The sequence below is a fragment of the Lytechinus pictus genome, chromosome 16 (genome assembly GCF_037042905.1).
Source record: "Lytechinus pictus isolate F3 Inbred chromosome 16, Lp3.0, whole genome shotgun sequence".
Lineage (NCBI taxonomy): Eukaryota > Metazoa > Echinodermata > Echinoidea > Temnopleuroida > Toxopneustidae > Lytechinus > Lytechinus pictus.
In genome coordinates, this window is record NC_087260.1 from 22,159,845 (window position 1) to 22,181,827 (window position 21,983).

General features: G+C 35.1%; 1 protein-coding gene across 2 annotated transcripts; it reads right to left on the reverse strand.

The window, feature by feature from the left end:
• Positions 1-396: 396 nt before the first annotated feature.
• LOC129279337 (dynein assembly factor with WD repeat domains 1-like) lies at positions 397-19,534 on the reverse strand. 2 transcript variants are annotated; one of them, XR_010296006.1, is made up of 12 exons: positions 19,367-19,534; positions 18,340-18,412; positions 17,135-17,279; positions 15,758-15,939; positions 14,917-15,016; positions 9,118-9,225; positions 8,430-8,536; positions 7,513-7,730; positions 6,306-6,382; positions 5,586-5,748; positions 3,560-4,801; positions 397-1,597 (listed from the first exon to the last, which is right to left on the reverse strand). XR_010296006.1 is itself a non-coding variant. In XM_064111034.1 (11 exons), exons 1-11 carry the CDS (start codon positions 19,404-19,406, stop codon positions 4,767-4,769), a joined length of 1,248 nt encoding a protein of 415 aa, XP_063967104.1. In that variant the 5' UTR covers positions 19,407-19,534; the 3' UTR covers positions 397-4,766. The 2 variants fall into 2 exon arrangements, 1 of the variants encoding a protein (XP_063967104.1); XM_064111034.1 differs by having other exon boundaries at positions 397-4,801.
• Positions 19,535-21,983: the final 2,449 nt, after the last annotated feature.

Consider the following 21,983-nt stretch of genomic DNA (forward strand, 5'->3'; position numbering starts at 1 on the left):
CCTCTCTTTCATCTCTCTCTCCTTGTTCGGCCAGTAAATAATTCTTATATAGGGAGTCCCTATTCCTCTTCAACTTTCTATTTATTCACACAAAATATGTAATCTTTCTTCATGAAAATTGACCTTTAAATTGGTCGGGTACCCCCCTCACTCTCTCTCTCACACACTCATTCTTTTCTCTCTCTTCCCTTATATAATTAAATCTACCCCCTCTCTCTATCTCCTTGGCCTGTATTCACAAAGGTTTAGTTAGCCCGGACTAAAATTTGACCAAGGTTTAAGTATACCTCCTTTTTTAGGAATATGGGCTTTATGTCTCTGTGCCCCTCTCTCCCACATCTTTCTCTCTCTCTTCCATTATCTAAATAAACAGAATACAAATTAGCTAACAGCGGGTTTGCATGTTTTATCAAACATTTAATGTTCTTTGCCAATACAATCCAATCTTTACATTTCAACTTGGCATAAATCTCACCTAGAAACATTCTAGCTTTATATAAACTTTCTTCAAAATCATTTCAAGCACACAAAACAATTTTTTTTTTGCAATCTATACACGATTCTGGCCTTAAATATGTTGATCTGGCGACATTTACTAATTATGACTCATGGGAATGCATTCTAGTGGGATTTTCAGGGGGGGGGGGGCTATTTTTATGAAAAATTAGAATTTCTTGTTGAATCAATTTGTCATTTTCCAACTTTCAATTCTCATGGATTTTCTACAATATCAGGTAATTTGTAGTGTGCTTCCCAAATCCACTTTTTCTGAATAGGGAAGTTTTGCAAAGCCCCCGTCCCCTACCCTCCTGCACTTGATTTAACAAATGAAACTGTTGGTTTACCATGGCAGTCTATATGGCTTGAAGAATTACATTAAACTAGCAAAAGTCGCCAGATCAGTTTTCACAAAACCCATACTTTACGTCAAGCCAAGGCATGAAATATAAAGAAAATAATATAAAGCAAATAATATACAAATTATAAATATTGACTGCATAGAGGCATAAAGTTGAAATTTTTCTCGTATACACAACTACAAAGCATGAATACAATGATTTTTTTTTTGTTTTGATTCATTAATTTTGCAAGTGGAACCTCGCATCACTTCTCTCTACATTGCTACTAAGGAGTGCATAGACAAAGTTCATATTAAGACAACTTGTGAAAAAGATGGCAACAGATTGAACAAATTCATGAAAATATTCAGATAAGAAAATGTACTCCAGAAAGCTTCACTGCCAAAGATTATCTGGGGTTACATGATGCCTAGTACCTACTTTGCAGTAAAATATATATTTCATTCTCCTTAAAGCATTGGCATGATAATATATGATGTACAAAGTTTGTGTGTATGTTGAAAGATTAGGTGACAAGTATAGACAGAAAAACAATTTAACACAATACTTCAAATAATTGGTCTCACTAAGTGGAAGCTGAATCAATTTCAAGGTGATTGATAATGAATGATTTAGTACTTATGGTCGATATCGATCGTTATCCATGGCAGGCTCTTGCTGATCGATGTCAACATGTGGATGGAAGGAATACAGGGCCCTGTCTTACAAAGAGTTGCAATTGATCCACTAATTGGCAACTATGAAAAGCTAGCAACACACAGCTATTAAAAATGCAAACATCCATTCAAAGTGTTTCTAAATACAATGTAGGCTCTTACATGAATCATTGTCTTGATAAATCAGTGCTCCCCTCATTACTTCCAAAGGATATTGTGTACATTTCCTTCATGAGGAAATATGACATTGATGGATTTCAATAGTTGCGATTGATTGGATCTATCACAGTGCTTTGTAAGACAGGCCCCTGGTCTTCTAAGGTGATGGTGGAATATCCAATTTCAACATAGAACAAGAAATCCCCTAAATTTTTAACAGAATCATATCATATCAGAAAAAACAACATTATTAAGTACAATACATGAAATATAATTCAGAGATCAAGACACTTAGAATAAGTACTGAATGGAATTCAAAAGACTACTCAAAGACACAATTTTGCCAAGTACTGTATCTACATGATTACTATGTGCACACTCTCGTGTGACTTTACAAGCAAACTGATCAGAGACAAGAACTCTGCCAGGTACTGTGCACACAAGAGTAATTAGTGCCTGCTTTTCCAAACTTTGCCAATTCTCCTCAAGATTGTAAGAACACACTTGCTGAAACATTATGGCCTGTATTCTGAAGTCGGGTCTAACTTAAACTCAGGTTTAAAGTTGTGGTTTTAGTATGGGAAGCCAAAAGTATTAAAATTTTTATTAAGTTATATGTTTCTTATGTTTGCTGTGCTCTTTCCTGATTCATCGATGGTGAAGACAATCATCTATTTATACTTCCTTGACAATTATGAATGATTTGAGAACCAAATGAGCTGAAGTATGATATCTCTACTGTTAGTGATTTATGTAACAATTGGCTTTCCATACTTAAACCACAACTTTAAACCTGAGTTAAACCTGCTATCAGAATACAGGCCCAAGTCTGTGTGGTTCAGAACCAGGCATATCCCCACAGAAGAATATGGGTGCGCCTTCTACACGATAGTGATGATACTACTTGAGAACTAAACACATATCAGTACAAAATGGATGGATTAGAATTGGCTTGCTTCGTTATATAATCAACAGGGATGTTTAAGTCGCAAGGCAGCTGAATACAAGTTTCTCCCACAGAGTTTTACATGTGATTTAGACCAATGCTGAGGCCTGCATATACAAAAACAGCCATGAGGATGGCCTCAAATCTATCTCTGATAATTGCAACGAGGCACGAAGAATACATGTAAGCAGAAATGAGTGAAGATGTACAAAAGTATATGCATAGTGTATAATAGCCTGATTACATAATTTTATATATGAATACATATTTGTGTGTATAATGAAAGTGGAGGGATGAGAAGGTGGGGGAGCATTCCATAAGGAATCGTGTCTGTGAAATTCACAACTGTTATAAGCTACTGAAATCCTTTGACATGATTGGCTGGGATTAAATTTGTAACTATAAAATCAATGACAAGGGCCCTGTTACATGAAAATCACCATGATGGTAACCCCCTTGTTGTCCAATGGCAACTACGATAAAATATTTGAATCTGATTTGCTGTGGAGCATTGTTTCTGTGGTAGTTACCTTTGGATGGCAAAGTAACCATGATAGTAACTTTTATGAAACGGGCCGAGATGTTTTAAGGAATGCATCCCACAGATTGTGTATCATATAAGATTGGAAGGAGATGGATATATCAAGGCATATAATCAAATGCAGCTAAATGCACCTCGCATGAGAACAACAAACATAAGCATGATTTTATTAAGTACTTATCCAACAATTGATTGACTGATTGCTTTCCGTTCATTCATTACATTTATTTATTCACTCACTAATCAAGAAAAAAACATCTTTCAAAGTGAGAAATGAAAGAAATGATCTATTATAGTTTTGCCATACGGTATCCAGTCAAAGATGAAATTCATGCGTTCATTAATTAATTAATTACTTCATCCATCTATCCAACCATCTATCAATCCACTCACTCACTCATTCATTCATGCATGCATTTATATTTTATCTTCATTTCATATTTCTTGCAGTATGAACTAAATAAGGTGATTTATCATGATAATCCTAGAATCAACGAATCTACTACTTCAAATGTAATTTTTATTTTCACACACTTATCCTACATCTCATTCATTTGATTAGGGCTATACTATCGACAATGGCTATAGAATATTCTCTCACATACCACATACACTGATTTTTCTACTGGAAAGAATAAGATGAGACCATGCATCAGAAAAGTTATATAACCCTTGCAATTTTATCCCAAGAAAAGATTTTGAGAATTATCTAATCAAGTTTGATCCATACTTGAGATGGGATGGAGCAGACAACAAACAATGTTATTAAACTTCAAAGTTCTACATTCAAGTAAGTACACTTTAAAACAACTTCCACAAGTCAAACTATTGACCAGGTAATAACATACTTGTGATGTCAGTAAACAAAAGGATATAATACCATCGCTCAAAACATAATCATACCCTATGTAACATTGATTGTCTGTATTTTGTGTTTTAGACAATTATCCATTCTCCACTGTTCATCAAAGCATTACAACAAAAATAATTATACTACTAGAAAAAATTTGTGACCTTCACCTGCCGATCATGAATTCTAGCTGGGTTGCAAAAACAGTTAGAGCTGATTCTACATCCATGTATGCTAAGGTAATCAAGGTGGAATACCATCAACAAAACTTGCTTAAAGACACTGGGTGCTTCGCACACAATCTGTAAGCAATTACCCATATAAACTGCAAAACACCTCTCACAATCTTATTTGGTCCAATACAAAATGAAAATTAGAATGAGTAGACATAGGAAATATCCCCTGTTACAGAAAATCTTGAATCCTTCCCAGGGTAGAATTTCATGAATCAAACATTATGTGATTTTCACAGGCTGGTGTTACAAGCTACTGCAAATCCTTGCATTTGATTGGATGAGAGCAAAGTAGGTAGTGAAAATCACTAACAAACCTGTTCATGCAATGCTCCCCAGAATTATATGCTGGCTCATGGTTAAGAACCTCTTTTGTGAAGTTTCTTGTTTTGGAGGTTCTTGACCAATCTACCAGATGAAGAGGGAGAGGAATTACTTTTCTCCCTGGATCTGGGTAAGCCAATGAAGGAGGAACAGGATCGTTAGAGGGTATACAAAGTAATGCAGGACCATCAGCATCCTCATCGCCAGATCCTACAAGTATTGTCTTTGCTTCCTATGAAATAAAAAAAAAACACAGAAGGAATGATGAAATTCAATTAAAAAAATGAATATTAGAAAGACCCCCAAATTAAAAATCAACTTAGCATGACCATTGACATCCTCATCGTAAGATACTATAATTATTCTCCTTGCTTCCTAGAAAGTTAAAAAAACACAGATGGAAAAATGAATGATATCATTTATCAAAAACCATCTTGAAATCATCCAACGATCTCTCTGAACACCTTGAGAAGTTTTGTGTGAGGTATGACTTCGGGAAATTACTGCACTGTTTAAATCATTTGAGTGGTATAACAACTACACACAGTGATTTTTCACTTACGAATAGCCTCTTGTGTTTAGGAAATTGGTCTAATTATCAAATTAACACTGATCGGCTGATACTACGATAGCTAAAAATAGGTCAAATACCAGACCAAACAAAAATGTTAGTCCACATTTCTATGCAACGCTGGGTTTGATCATGCTTCTCCAAACACTCATGATAAATACTAGGTACCAAATAATTCATTAAAGTTTGTTGTATATTACATATTCACATTCTTTGCGCTCACATCAAACTTAATTTTTTGGACAAGTTTCTGCCATAGGATTGTAATAATTTGTCCTTCATTGCTTGTCCAATTTTACTCAAACTTTTGTTGATTGTATTCTTTGATTTTCTGCTTTCACAACTTGCTCCAAGGTTTTCAGTCTCCTTAAAGTGTATGAAAAATACAGTTAACAGGGCACATCATTGCTATGAGTATACCAGTCAATAAGTTTGATAAACTGACCTGTAATAACTGTATCCCCTTCATAGTTGAAAGCACAACTGAATATCTCGTCTGTATGGCCCTCTAGGGTTTGAAGGCAAGTACCGGCTTTAGGGTCCCATACCTTAGCCGTCTTATCGGCGCTCGCTGTTAGGAGCTTAGTCCCTTGCGGGTTGAATGCAATCTGGTTCAGAATGGAATAAATTACAATCAATTGCAATAACTGATCACAATATTGCAATAGCAATTCATATTTGCAGTTAAAGGCACTTGGTATTTGATTTTATTTGACTTGAATTTATTTTCTTAAAAAAGTAATAATAGAAATAGTTATAGATGTGATATTTACAGAATAAAACAGGAGAGCCCTATTTAGCAGCATCAATTATGGTGCTGCTGGTCTACCGAGGGGGTCCTCATTAGTAACTTGATACCTTCATGGTCGTAAATAATTTGGTTTAGGATTGGAGACTTTATTGTCATTAACACAACAATTAAAATCAATAAATTAATAAAAATTGTAATGCTCAACAAATTTGCAGTTGAATGCACTTGCCGATAGGAGCTTAGTCCCATGATGGTTGAATGCAACCTGGTATGGGATAAAATACATACATGCATATTGTATTTTGTCATTAACACAAAACTACAATCGATGTTGAGCATTGCCATGTCCAATCAAATTTACATTAGAAGTTGAAGGAAATATGATTAGCAAATTTTTAAAAATAAGTAAATTACCTTTGAAATTTCTCCGGCATGTCCATCTAATTTGCATATGCAGCTATGTGTTACAGCATTGTATACCCTTGCAGTACCTAGAGTAAGGACAAAGAATGAATAACCAGCTTTATTGGCAATTAATACAAAGGGGAAAAAATCTGTTTGACTTCAGAAATGTCATTTCATTCTAGCTTGCCAACACAAAATGTATGCACATTCTCCACTCCCTGGGGAGCATTCCAGCTCAAACGCTGGGCAAACTACATTGGATCTTACCACATGGCCATTTAACACCTGAATGGAAAGTAGAAAAATGTGGATTGATGCCTTACCAGAGGACCCAAGTGCCATTATGAAATTGGAACAACCCTCTGATGATACGGATAGTCACAACCACTGCACCATGTTTCCACAATCACAATTCAAAGCACTGCAACTTTCAACGGTTGATAATTCTTATTCTTAGTCTGATATTGTTCAAACATTCACCAACTTGTGGATCTGATTTATTTTTCCTTTCTTTTATATGATGGCCTGTATTCTGAAGTCGGGTTTACCTTAAACTCTGGTTTAAAGTTGTGGTTTAAGTATGGATAGCCAATTGTTACATAAATCACTAACAGTTGAGATATAATATTTCACCTCATTTGGCTCTCAAATCATTCATAATTGTGTAGGAAGTATAAATAGATGATTGTCTTCACCATCGATGATTCAGGAAAGAGCACAGTAAACATAAGGAACATACAACTAAGTAAAAATTTTGACACTTTTGGCTTCCCATAATTTTAGCACAGAGTTAGACCATGGTCTAAGTTAAACCTGACTTCAGAATACGGGCCAATAACTTTTTATTTGGGTTGGGGTTTCCTTTGATAATTCTGGAAATTGAAACAAGAGTGGTATTCTCATAGCCAAAGTTTTGTTAACCCATTATTACCTGAAAATCTTTTGGAGTGCCAGTTGTAAACTCATTCCCCAAGTAAAAAAAAATATTTTGATTTTTCGGCAAAAAGTTGTCTAAAGAAATAATTATATTGTAGAATAAAAAGAAAATGATAAGTATACAATTTGCTTTTAATACATTTTTTAGTACATTTATCATGAATATTGAAGAAGAAACCTTGCATTCTGCACATGAATGGAAAAATTTCTTGTTTAGTCTAGGGTCAAACCTGGGTTTAATCATCAGAATCCAACCTAATGAATACAATAAATGTCTTACTGTCTGCTGATGCAGAGGCAATATACTGTCCAGTGAAGTCAAAGACTACATCCAGGATCTCGTCTTCATGTCCACGGAGGTTACCAACGCACTTTCCCGTCGCTGCGTCCCATATCTTACACGTCTTATCCATGGATCCAGTCACGATGAGAGAACAATCGTAGTTGAACTGGGCGGAGCTGATCTCACCACGGTGGCCAATCAGAGTGTGGATACGTCTAGATGTAACAAAAAGAAATTAACAATCCTTATGCTAATGAATATCGACAAACATATATGTCACTAGGCAGCTCAGAAAAAGCTGCATTTTGGAAATATGGCAATCTCTCGTCTGAAAACAGTCTCCTAATTCCCGTAGAGAAGTCTTTCTAGACCAGGGTAGGCTGCCAGTTATATCATAACTCTGAATTCAAACTCTCACTCAGCTGCCCTCTAAATTTGTAAATTTGCTATGCAAGGATTTAAACATGTAGCTATCTTAATATGAAAGTTGTGGATGTCTGAAACTTGGCGAAGACACCAATACTCCAAACATGTTCAATACAGATTTTCTACTAATGAATGGTTTAATAGGTTTGGGGAGATTTTCAGTGACGCATAATTATATAGCTTCCACTTTTTGTGAAAATATGTTAATTCTGTTATTTCATTTATGCTAACTTAAGTTTCATAAGTAAATATTATTTGTATCTTTGTTGCAATCTTTTAATAAGACCTTTATCTTGTTGTGTTGTTGTATCAACTTTTATTATGTGTTTAAGAACACGAGAATGTCAGCTGAAGCAACATTACCAATATCAAGCAAGTTAAAAATGAGACATATTATTTTCATTTTCATTATATTTCTCAGAAATATTCATAGATTTTTTTTTACAAAAAAGCTGATATCATATTAAAATGAATTCTTTTATACAAACCTTCCTGTATGTACATCCCAAACCGAGACTGTGTGATCGAATGAACCTGTTATGACTTTATCACCCATGGTATTGAAAGATAGAGAGATGATTTCTGCTGAGTGACCCTATGAAGAATAAGCAAAAAATAAATAGTAATAATTATCATCTTACTCTCTTTGTGACAGGAAAATGGATCAAAATACATTGTGATGTCATGACTTCTTTGTCAGATGGGTCCCAGATGTACAAGTATTTTTTTTATGGGAATAAAATCATTGGGCTGGACATCAATGTTTAACAAAAAATAAATGAAAGAGCTGAAAGTCTCAAAAAGCTTTGCTAAAATCAGTGACTTGAAAAAAAAAGTTATAAAAGTTTGAAAGTATGTATTGATTCATTTTACAGATTGATTTGCTATTATAATTTACCTAACAATAGTACATAATTCTAGAACTTTTAATTACAGATTCTTAAAAACACATTACAAACAAAGGTGATTTCAACATTCTAGAACTTTCACTTACAAATTCTTAAAAATACATTACAAACAAAGGTGAATTCAAACAAAAAAAATAAAAGGGTAGGTTAAAGCATTATCATATTGACCAAATTGATCTATCAGTTGCAATTTTGTTATTGAATCGACAACTGATTGCAAATATCAAGTTTTCAACCCGTCTCAGTCTAAGGATAGGAGGATACTTACAGACAGTGTATTAGTCTCGGCTCCAGTCTTGATATCCCATAATTTAGCCGTAGTGTCCATGCTACCTGTAGCTATCACTGTACTCTGTGGGTTGAATGCTAGGCAAACCTGATGAATGATAAAATTATAGAGAAAGAAAATAATAATCAATGAAATGTCTATGTAAATAACAAATATAGTGGCACTGGCAATTTGGCATTGACATAAAGTCAGAGATTTCTCTTGGTTATAAATCTTTGTATGATAGCTGGAAAAAATGAAATGGTGAATTTTTGAAAGGAATCGGATGAAGAATAAGAAAGGAAATGATTTTTGCAATATGAGATCATGACATCTACAATCATATGTATGTATAGTCAATAACTTTGACAAATTTTAGGGAGAATTCTTCTATCTGAGTGCATTTAATATAATTAATTTGCTGTTTTCCCCTGATTACACGTGTACAGTAACAATTTTTTTTTATTGGTGCCTATTTTAATTCTTTGAAATCAAACATTTTTAGTAAGCTGAAGAAACATTCACTTTCTGTATATTGGAACAAATTAGGAACTTATCCCTATTTATCATATGTCATGGTAAACTTACTTTACATATTCGGCCAAATAAAAAAATTAAAAAAATTTGGTTACAATTTTTTAGAACAATTAATAAATCTACTCTTTGTTTAATTTATTTTACTAAAATAAATAAGTATTTTTGACTGGGCATCTTTCTTTCATATTAACGAGCAATCACTTTAATAATTTGACAAATATATTGAACAGTACCAAATTAATAAATGAAGTAAAATGATTAGTTTCCATACTGTTTATTGTGCATGAGAGAATATAAGTTAACGACTGTTCTCAAATGATATCTGAATAGGAGAGTTTGAATGAATATATCTGAACAAAATATCATCACTGTTTTCCTCTCAAACTTGATTCACTGGGAAAGGCTTGAAAGTTCAAATTAGAGTCAAGGGCATCGTTTTAGAAATCATCCTCTCAAATAAATATTGAAGAGCGATACACAGTATCTATTCTATCAAAATAAAATATAACAGTAAAATCAAATTCCCCATTTGTAGTAAATGCACCATTGAATACTGTACACTTCTTTAGTTATTAGTATCACAGATACCATTTAAATTACTGGCAACCTTGACCATGCATGTGCATCTAACCTTATTGTATCACTACGGTCAAATTGCAGCTCTATTTCTTCCTCTCTCTGTCTGTATCTGTCTCTCTCCTCTCTATCTCTTTCCCTGTCTACCTATCCCTCTTTCTTTCTTCTCTCTTTATATCTCTCTTTAACTATATCCATCTCTCACTTTTTTTATTGATCATTCTCTCACTCTCATCCCTTCCTCATTCTTTCTCTCACTTTCTATCTCTCTCTCTCTCTGTCTCTAGCTTTTATATTTATCTCTTTGGCTTTATCTGTCACCCCCTCTTTCTCTAGATCTCCTTTGCATCCTCACTTCTCTTACTTCTTCCCTACACCCTGCCCCTCTCCTTAAGAAAGCAGATGATTTTCTACTATTTCTATACAACTCACCCACTTTCTAATGAATGGGGTCAGGTTCTCCTCATTTTTTTTTCTTAAATCATATGATCGCTGTATTCTCTCTGTACTCATATTTCGGTCTCTCTGTCATTTCTTTCTTTGACTCTCGGTCATTTCCTCTCTCTCTCACCCTCTCTCTTACTCACTCTCTCTTTATCAGACCATTTCTCTCTCACTAACTCTCTAGCTCAATTTCTCTCTTGCTCCCTCTCTTTTTCTCTAATCACTTGTAATGAATGAGGTCAAATTTTAGATAGCTTTCACTCAATATGAGCCGGCATTCCATAACAAAGCCTATTAGGCTCCTGTGTCAGAACGATGGCAAATACACATGTTCTGTCACAAGTCTTTATATCTAATAGACCTTACACAATGGCATTGCCAGGACACTTGAAGTAAACACAGCAAAAGTATTTCAGCCTGAACTAATTTCTCTCTCTTCATGAATAAAATATTGCCAATGTCAAACAAAAAAAATGGATAATCATATTGCACATATAAAATGTTTTTTGTTGTTTTAGTTTTGGTGAAACATTGAGGCAATTGCATTTCCTTTGTGAGAAAAGTTCAAACAGTAAGACTTTTGTTATTATTTAGTTATTATCATTAATTGGCAAATGTGTCTTTATGCAAATGAAAATTTGTTGTTTTGTGAACTGAACAATATTTCATCTTAAAACCATAAATGGATTTAAAAAAGGGTATATTTCCTAATTCCCGATTGAATTGCCACCTTGAAATGCAAGCTTGAATTGCAAGCTTAAATAAATCAAACATATTCAGTTTTCCTTTTCTATCTACTTAAGATTTATGAATTCACCTAATGGCATAATTGAATCCACACAACATGCCTGTAATGGCCCTTCAAATGGAGGTCAAAAATCATCTTCATATGGGCGCAACGGGACTGAATACGAAAGAGCACATTTGAATCAATCAGAATCAGGGGTTTTGCATAATATACCTCTTCCTGCTGTATCACTTGCATGCATAATTCAGTAAGATGGTCAAGCATCCAGATTCACTGGTCAGTTGCTCCAAACTGACCCAATACCTGGTGAAGTGGCCTATAATCTGACCCTCCCAGGCCCTGACTGACCCGCTACAGCCAGAACATTGACCTCCTAGTGGACGAGGCTGACCTACTGACCTACAATGCCTCACTCATTAGCACCAACAATTGTTTCCTCTTCTTTTGCTTTTCTAAATTGCTCATTTCATTCATAAACAGCCAGGAAGAAAACACCCATTGAATCGGAATGGAACGACCCTCGCGCTGGCCAGGTGTCTTAACAGGGCTATTGATTTTTACCGGATCGACCATTATCAATATAGGGGTTGCAGCCTCCTTTTACAATATTGTTTACTAAGCATTATGCTTTTCTGGCCTTACAATGGAAAAAGGAAGTAACTGACATATTCAAGAATTTGATCTTAAATATCTGACCTGGGATCTGTTGCATAATGTAATGTTCGTCATCTAAAGGGAAACAGTAACCATGGCAACATCACCAATTTGAGGATTTTACAAATAATTTCCCTTTACACCTTTTCTTGGCATTGGACAAACAAAAACAATCCTGATGCAATCAAAATGAGTAGAGTATGAGAAGGGCACATTAACTCTTTCTTCTGGGGTCCATAACACAATGTTTAGTGATTAATTATTGATTTATATGCTTGATTGCACTCAATGATCAATGTAATCGTAAATGTTTGCCCAACAATCAAAGCTATCCCTTGTGAATTAGTTCACACGATTTTCAGGGCTTAACATAACAATCGGCCCAAACAAGCAATTTAATCCCAAAATGTCACTTCTGTCACTTGCTCTCTTCTGGCATGACAGAACTGTATTGACGAAGGGCAAGGATAACTTTCCCATTAAATATTCAATAAAAAAAAAACTCTGATGTACGATTGGATGGAATTGTATCGATATTATATCCTTGTGCCTGTGTCTATGATTAGCATTTCCTGACGTTGGAAGATTAATTTGCAAATAGAGAGGATAAACAAATTTGTCTTTATCAATTGATTCTATTTATAGTCATTAGATGGAGGAATTTTATCACTTGTGTAAAATCTAAGCGGTTAGCCTATTGTTCAGGGGGAAGATCTATTGTTTCATCGCCCCAATTTTAATAGTATGGCATCATGGATTTAATACACCAATCAATTATATCTTATATTTGTACCACTGGCATAATTCTGCATTGAATTTGTACAAATATTGTACAGTTAACATAGCTAGAGTAGGGAGACCACCTGTGTACATGTATATACCACACGTTTGGTTTCCCTTCAGGAGTATTCCTATTAAACTTAAACATTCATTACAAGTTACATCCATAAGGACCACCTGCTCATAAAGATCAAATTTTCTTGTCTCTCTTGCAGGTTTGACTGTAAATGGTTGAATAACCAATACAGGTAAATTTGTAATTTCATGGAATAACATGATTTTCCTTCACAGAATATAGACTTTTTCAGTATATACAGGTGTGCATTTATCAGTCTTTTGACTACATATAAAATTAATTGAATTTTAATGTGTATACTATATTATATTCCAATAAATAATATTTGATCATGTTCTCTATTAAGTTCACTGTGAAAACAAACACTATCTAAAATATGACAACTGACAACCTAAAAGAATTAAATATTACAAAAAAAGATAACATTTTGACTGATGTTATATCATAATTTTTTTTTTCAAACACTGTATGAGGATTCAATTTTTGTGTATTTAACAGACCATATGGATTTTATGAAACCTTAAGTTAAACAGTAAGATTAGAAGGAAAATCAAAATAAATATATGGAAAAAAGGCTGAATTTAAAAAAAGAGAAAACTAAGAGTGAAATCCTCTGAACAAATCATGTATCTAATCTAAACATAAATATTGAATAGGAGTAAAAAAAAATAAAAATACAATAAAACATAAAACCAAGCAAATATTAGATAAATCCAACAATTCACAACAGTGTTATCCACTTCACAAGCAGCAGGCCTTCAACTCAGAAGGTGGAGATTCAAATGAGAGCTCCCTCTATTGAGCAAAACATTACAATATTGATATGTTTTATCACTCAATCACGACAATGGTAGTATCTATATGTGTTCTATTAGATCATTAGCACAATTACAAGATATAGCGGATAGCTCCCTCTGTCAAGCAAAGCATTACAACTTGGCTGGGTGTTGTTTATCACTCAATCAGGATTTCTGGGTGTACAAGTATTTTATTTGACATGTAGCACATTTATCAAGCCTACCTCTCAAATGTTTGATATTCAAAGGATATATAGCTCCCTCTATTGGGAAAAACATTACAACTTCACTTTGTTCTTTTCTGTAGTTCACCAATCTGTTCACACTTTGGGCAACTGCATGCATTATATTTATTCAGCAAAATGAACATTACAGGCCAAATCCATCCCCCCCCCAAAAAAAGATTTGAATAATATAAGATAACTCTCACAAACATATAAATGCGGTACATGAAAAGTTTTCAGCATGGTTGATAAAGTAGTTGCCTTTCAAGGTTTGCTAAGTTTCACATAGCTTTCAGTAAAAAGAGTGATATGCACAAGTGTCGGCACAGGCATTTTCCAAATAATCGATCTGATGTTAGCAACTTAATCATTTTTTCATATATTATTCATGTATTAAATGAATTTCATGAAATGAAGATTTTTATTAAAAAGGGGGCTCAATCCACTTTTAACCAAATTGATTTAAAAAAATATAAATACATGTATCTTAGATGTGGGAATCAAATGCACCATATCGCCTATGAAAATATTTTTGGGAAGGTTGGCAAAAATTGATTGCAAATTTGAGTCTTATTGCAAAAGGAGCTAAATCCAGTATAAGGTAATATAAGATTGTTTAATTTTACCACTTTACCTGAAGTTATGCATTCAGATTATTAAGTACTTGTTGTGAATACAAGTTCACACCATCAGTGCAATTTTTTGAAAATAAAAAAGAGTTTTCCTATTTTTATGTTTTTAGATTTAGCTCCTTTTGGAATAATGCATCGAAAGGTCACTCTCCTAAAAAAAAAGATTTTTAAAATATAATTTTTTTTTCAACTTGGAACCCAATTTATTTATAACATTTGACTCTGACAACCACTCACAGTGGGCAAAGGAATAAAAACTAAATCCACTTATTTCTTTAAAAGTTTGAAGCGAATTTCAATATCTCTACAAGTAAACATCAGGAAGACTTACTATTTCAGCTGTGTGGCCTCGGAGTGTGTGGTAGCATTTGCCTGTCTCGGAGCTCCAAAGCTTGCATGTCTTATCAAAAGAGCCGGTTGCAATCTTGTCTCTGTTATAAAAAATAAACAAAACAGATTTATAGTACTAAGTAGCATGGAGAGGTTTCGCGGTACACTATGTTATGTATTCTTTTGTGGGCATGTGTTGGTCCTGAAAAGGACCACCCAAATATCCTTTCGAGAAGCGTGTTCTTTTATTTATTCTTCATTTGAGAGAAATATCATTTCCAGAAGTGTATTCTTGTGTTTATTCTTCATTTCAGAGAAATATCACAGCAGATCATTAGATATATAGGAACATGCTAATTTCAGGAAAAACTAAAAAAGTCCAAGGCTTCTTAGCATATCTGACGAGTGATTGATAGAAGACAAAACATTGAGTAGTAAAAAGGAATAGTAAATCAAGACACTACTATATTAACAGGTTTGATTTGTGATTTCATGGTGAAGGTTGTTGTTCCTTTGTTTTATTCATGTCTATTTATGAATGGGGTAGTGTCATTGTGTCACTATGATTTGAAACTGACTTGCAAAGTATCAGGCAGTTAATAGTACATGATGTTTTTATATCAAAATATTTTCCAAAATCATAATGTAGAAAAGATTTCATGGTGTACAGTTTTATGTACATGTGTATTTCTGTATTCCAATTTTATTTTGTTTCCTCCCTCCCCCCCCCCCTTCACTTGTGATCCTTGAGCACCTATAACGAGATGGATATCCACTAGTGCCTAATAAATTGCAATTAATCATTATCATTATTCATTATAAAATATGAAAGCAACACTCACCCATAAGGATTATTAAATGCAATGGCATAGACTACATTTCTGTGCCCTTCCAATGTGTGGAGTTCCTCCCCCGATGCCGTGTCCCACACTTTGCATGTTCTGTCATAGCTGCCTGTGATGAAGTTGGATCCTGACTTGTTGAATGCAACATTTGTCAGAGGGAGGATGTGTGCTCTTAGAACCTATGCAACATGAGAGGAAAATCAAATGATGAATATGGTCCACAGAATTTGCAAGGTTCCATGTTATTTCTGTCATCAAAGATTCTTCTAAACACAATAGTATTTGAATGTCTGGCAAAAAAATAAATAAATAAATAAACAGAGTCCAGAGTGCAATTTTGAAGCTGGTCCATGGTAACTATGATTCAGCAACTTACCAGTCCCTATGACATTAATGCTGTAATATAGACATGTATGGTTGGAACTACCCCTTATCGACCACCTAATCTTCTAAGCATCGTATCTGCGAAAATATTCATCAATTTTACCCAGTTTTTGTCTCATTTGTGCAGAAAATTGAGCAGATCAGATTCCCATGTTTCGCTCGGCGACTCCGATTCAATCCGCGTATATATCGACGAACAACGAATACAACGATTTTACATTTGCTCATTTGCACCCGTCTTTTGAAACCGACCACCCGCGTTACGCTAAGTTTACGGCCGATTCTTGTCGCGGTGGCGAAATATTTTTACTCTTCAAAATCAGTTCTATGATGTCAACATGCTAAATTATCGTCTCACTACTTCCACTGCGAGCTTCGGCACATGATTCGACGATTGACGACGGATATTTGTTCTAAAGCCGTTTCCTATCGGATTTCTTGGTTTTTCAGCGGGGTTTGGGTCTGGTCTACTAAATTTTTACTTTTTGTTGCTTCTTTTATTCTCGTTAAATCGATTCTTACCATTTCTATGGACACTGCGCCTACTCTCCCGCGCGTATCGTTTGTAATACGCAATAATTTTAACGCGCGCAAGGTGGTCGGTTTCAAAAGAGGTGGTCGATATGTGGTAATCTCACCATACCCAATAGAAAATTGGTCTGGCCCTCAAAAATTTAAATGAACTCCAAGCTAAGTGAGATGTTTGGAAGGGCATCATTTTAGTGCTTGCCCTGACATTGTTTTTATAGAAATGCCACTTCTATCTATCTATCTATCTGTCTGTCTGTCTGTCTGTCTGTCTGTCTGTCTGTCTGTCTGTCTGTCTGTCTGTCTGTCTATCTATCTATCTATCTATCTATCTATCTATCTATCTATCTATCTAGTGAATATTTCATGAAGCATCTTATAACTAATCTTGACCCACAAATTTGCTCTCAGCCAATCAGATGCAAGGATTTCAGTGGCTTTTAACAGTCATCGTTGATTTACCTTGAAGAGGTAGAACTTGTGATCATCCGGTTTGGCAAGTTTTTCCTGTAATCTCTCTATCAGCTGCCTGACTTGGTCCGTCCTGTTAGGCGTCACCAGCGGTTCTTTACGAACTATCTCATCTAGTATGGGGTCGATGTCACTACTGCAAGCAGACACAACATTGAAAAATTTGAATTCAATGATAATTGCTTTGGCTACAAACAATTTGTAGTTTTCATAATATATGTAAGTTACGCCCTTATTGTGACCTTATTCATTTGCATTAGGCCTAATCCTGAGTGATTGGTCGACAGCAGTGTATTTAATACCATACATTAATCACAGCGTTTCTCTTTCAAAGTGATCACAAACCACATTTAACACTACATATATCCTGGGCTCTCACTTTATACTAGATCTACTGATTAATATAATACGGTTGGGATTCACTGTTCGGTTTAGATTAAGTTAGTTTAGATATTTCTTTGGTTTTTTTTCAACTCGCACTCGTAGCCTAATTAATCCATCTTGTCGACCCCCAAATCTCTCCTGATAAGAATGCTGGTGGTGCATATATTGCACAAATATAAAATGCAATCAGGAACTTTGTTCAGGATTCAAAATTAAAATCACTAATTCAGCAGGGAATTCAGTCAAAATTGCAATCCCTCACATCAGACAGTGATGGCCAGATTTTCATATAAAAGTCAAGTCATCACTTTTATTTTTTATCAACATATCTACAATTTTGTGGTAAGGGTACAACCGTCCAAGCAATCAGCCACTAAAAGCCAAATTTGACCACTGATTTGTTCTGATTATACAGTTGAAGGTAGATTAATTTCAATAATGTCAACTGGACCTGTATTTACTATAAACAAATGCTACTCTCTTGATAAAGACACTTAAATACTATTTCAATTCCAGCATTTCTTTCAGAAAGTATAAGGAATTCAAAAAAATAAAAATTACATTTTACATGTATATTAATTTCATAGTAGATAAAAATCACCCCTACCTTAAAATACAACAAATTTCAATCAAGAAATAATCATTCAAAGCAAACAACATTTTCATCATTAAAGGAAACAGATGAATTGCTTAAACTTATCAATTGAACCTGTAAATGATCATATGAAACATTGAATGCCTACATGTAAATATGTAAAATGGACCCTGTATGGAATATAAAAAGTGAAAAATTAGAATAAAGTTTATCTTACTCTGCCTTAAGGTCTAAGAGATCAATGGATTTGTTTTTCAGCATGTGAGATTGTTCATACTCCAAGATGATTCCTGCAAATAGACAAGATAAATGGAGAGATAATTACAAAGGGTCATCGTTATACAATTTAAGCACTACGTCTCATGCATGCTCTCTCATATCTCATCTCAACAACAATTGACAACAGTCTCTCAACCATTTCCATTCCCTTGTTGTGTTAGACAGATGTTTCACTGAATCTACATGATCTAGCCTATGAATAAACAGTTTTTTTTCTATGCCGTGTGGTTGGTTGGTTCCTTTTTTTTTCCTTCCCAACCATGACATTCGCCAGTAAAAAAAAAGGTACCGACTACCGGGGTCCGGGTAGGCATGACAATGACAATTTAATACGTGATCAGTCAACACCGTTGTTTTTTTTGGGAGGGGCCGGGGGGGATCAAATTTGGAAAAAAAATGAAATCAGTATTTTTTACAACAGTCAGACAGTCGGCCGAGTTACTGCAAACAAACATTTACATTATTTATTGTTTCTGCCTTCATGGCCTTACCGTACGTGGCGTGGCATTGTTTTTTGTTATAAAATCTTTTTCATGGAACTTTGGAAGATTTGCGAGATGACAACTATTGTCTTGACTTGAGTAAAGAATGCAATATTTCATCAAATGATCAAGATCAATAACAAAGACTGACTTATTGCCCCGGCCCCACTCCCAGGCCAGGCCACTTGCTGAGCTCAACGCACAGAACTCCATTCACCATTGACAGCGTTGAGCAGCTTTCAACACTCGCGTGTTGTAACAATGTAAGTACAATAAGTTCGCAAAACTAATGCGTTATATCACAGAATTGTGATGGAGCCATTCGAAATGTGTGTGCATAAGAATCGCATGTGTCGCTAAATGGAACGGTCTCCTGTCCTGAGCGGTGGAATTGATCGAGTTGCAACAAACATGACCTGCAAAAACGGACAAGCAAAGTTAGAACTAGGTTCCAAATAACCAAATAAATGAATGGAAAGTTACCAGGAGGATAGTAGCGAAGCAAAAATCTTTTTAGACGCATGGTTTTTTTCTGGCAAACTCCAAAATATCAAATTAGTTGGAAGTATTGACCGTTTTCTGCGTCCCTGGTGATACGGCGCCAATGCAAAATAATTGCATCTAGTAAATGTACGGTATCCGCAAAAAAGGGAAAACTTTGCATTTTTTTTTTGCTGCTGCCCCGCGGCTTGCAATCATCATCATCATCCCCCATCATCCTCCTCCTCCTCTCCTCCTCATCATCATTAACCACCGTTATCGTCGTCATCACCATCATCATCGTCGCCGTCGTCGTCGATTTTATCTCATAATACCTGTGATATCAATCAATCAATCGATCATCATCGTCACGCTGCAGAAATCACTAGGGGGTCACTAGGCCGACAAGAGAAGACAAAAGTACATGCAATTAAGATCGAGACCCACAAAAGAAATATGAAATAATACGGGAACACGTACAAGGCGGGGGAAGTTGAAACCTCCGCCTGCCTTCTAATGGCGGGAAAATGAATAACTTAAAAAGGGAAGGGAAGGAGAAACAAGAGGAAAAGTAAAAGGAGGAAGTGCATGATTTGAAAAAAAAGAGAAAAACTTTTATTTAAAAAAAAATCAGTTTGCGCTTCACGCTTGCATTGCCTGTCCATTATCATGTTCACGTTGATCAAATAGTGGTAGAAGTAGACCGTTATTAATCAACTAACAAGAAAAGAATTTCTGCTCGCGCTTCGATCGATCTTTATTTTATTTAGTCAACTATACGCATCATGTCCACGTCATGACTCGGTGCAAAGTGCTTAGATTACCCCTTTCAGGACTGAATATAACAATTCCCTTGTTCAAGTCTAAATTTCCTGCCCGCGCTTCACGCTCACACTTTTTTCTCTTTTTTTTAGCAGTGCGATATAGGATTTCTATTTAGGAATTTTTACAAACAGTCACTGGATCCTCTTTTCAGAAATGATTTTCCGGTTTCAGCTTGCGCTTCGCGCTCACATTGACTGATTCAGATTAAAATGAAACACTCGTGCATGTCCATCATTTCAAAAAGTGCACTTGCTCTAGATGCTCTAGACGTTTCAGCTCCGTGCTTGGCGCTCCAGTTACTTATTTCATGAGATACATATTCTCTTCATAATAATGTCTAATGTCTGACAGCTAGTGCTAGTCAGTAGGCCCAAAAAAATTATGTCGCTGTTTGCGCTCGCATTATTGAATAATATTTACATGCAGAGATACACATCCTGTTCATTGTTACAAAAAGCGTTATAAGGACGTTCCACAGTTAAAATGAAATCCATGGCATATTATATTCACAAATTTTGCACAGACATGACAGAGTTACACTTTTGCACATAAAATTACAAATATGCATCGTTTAACATGGGTTCATGTGCTTGATTTTTTGCTATCGAGCTTTGAATTTCACCCGTTTAAAACGGGTCTGGAGAAATACGTAATAAAAACAATTTTGCATTTTAATTAGACCCCACGATATCATAACGTTATGTTTATCATTCAGGATCCATCTAAATTTCACAAAACTTTACATTATAGCTCAGAATTATATATTCAAGATAATTAAAGAATCCACTCATATTGCTATTCGTTTGTTAAAATATTTTTTTTTAATGCGAACGCGAAGCGCGAGCAAAAATTTTGTTTTACTCATGGACTGTCGGCGATATGGAATTCTGACACTCATGATTTTGTGATTTTCTGTAACATTTTTATTTTTTTATTTTACAGTTTTTACTGTTGAACTCATCCTCAAACCAAATACTAGACTTCCAGTCAGAATTGTTTTATTCTTGCTCCTTTTGGAGGGAGGGTGGGGGCCGCAAACTTGCAAAGTGATGGATTTATGAGACGGGATCACACAGCCCTCCTGCCCTAAAAAAATCTGAATTTTATTAACATTAATTAATAAAATAATTATGAACCAAAGACCTTCAGATCTTATGAAACAGAAAATTTAGGGGGGTCCGTCCCCCACCTCAAATTTATGGGGGGCAGGACCCGCCCCGTCCTCTCCCTCGCTTCCGCCGCCTATTGTCTACAACATTTTTTTTTTGGTCTCTATGGTGTCGAGGGGGCTGGGGTATTTGATTTTTTTTATTGTAAAAACTAATGGTCAATCCTGGATCATTCCAGGAATAGGGGGGGGGGGGAGGTCCCGGTCCTGTTTTTTTCCCAGTCAGAAATATTTTTTCATGGAACGGCCGATAAATCAATGCATATACAGTAAGAATGTCAAACGTTCCTCATATAAAATGTCAAGTCCATTTAAACAGCAAATTTATTTTAATAAATGTCTGAAGTTATATATTATTCTTGCTGTGCTTTATGTGATTTAAGAAGCAGTTTGTAATAATACTCAACATTTAAACCCAATACGAAATTCGGAGCCTTACCCTTGAATGAGAGGTGTTTTAGTCCTTATTCTACAAAGTTTCATTATATTTATTTTTTATTTCTTTGGTTGTGTACTCTAATCTTGCAATAATTATTGTAAATATTGTGATTTTCATGATATCTAACACACATGACACAGTTCGCTCCGCTCGGCACTTTGGCCGAGCGCTGGAGTTGCATTCGGCAT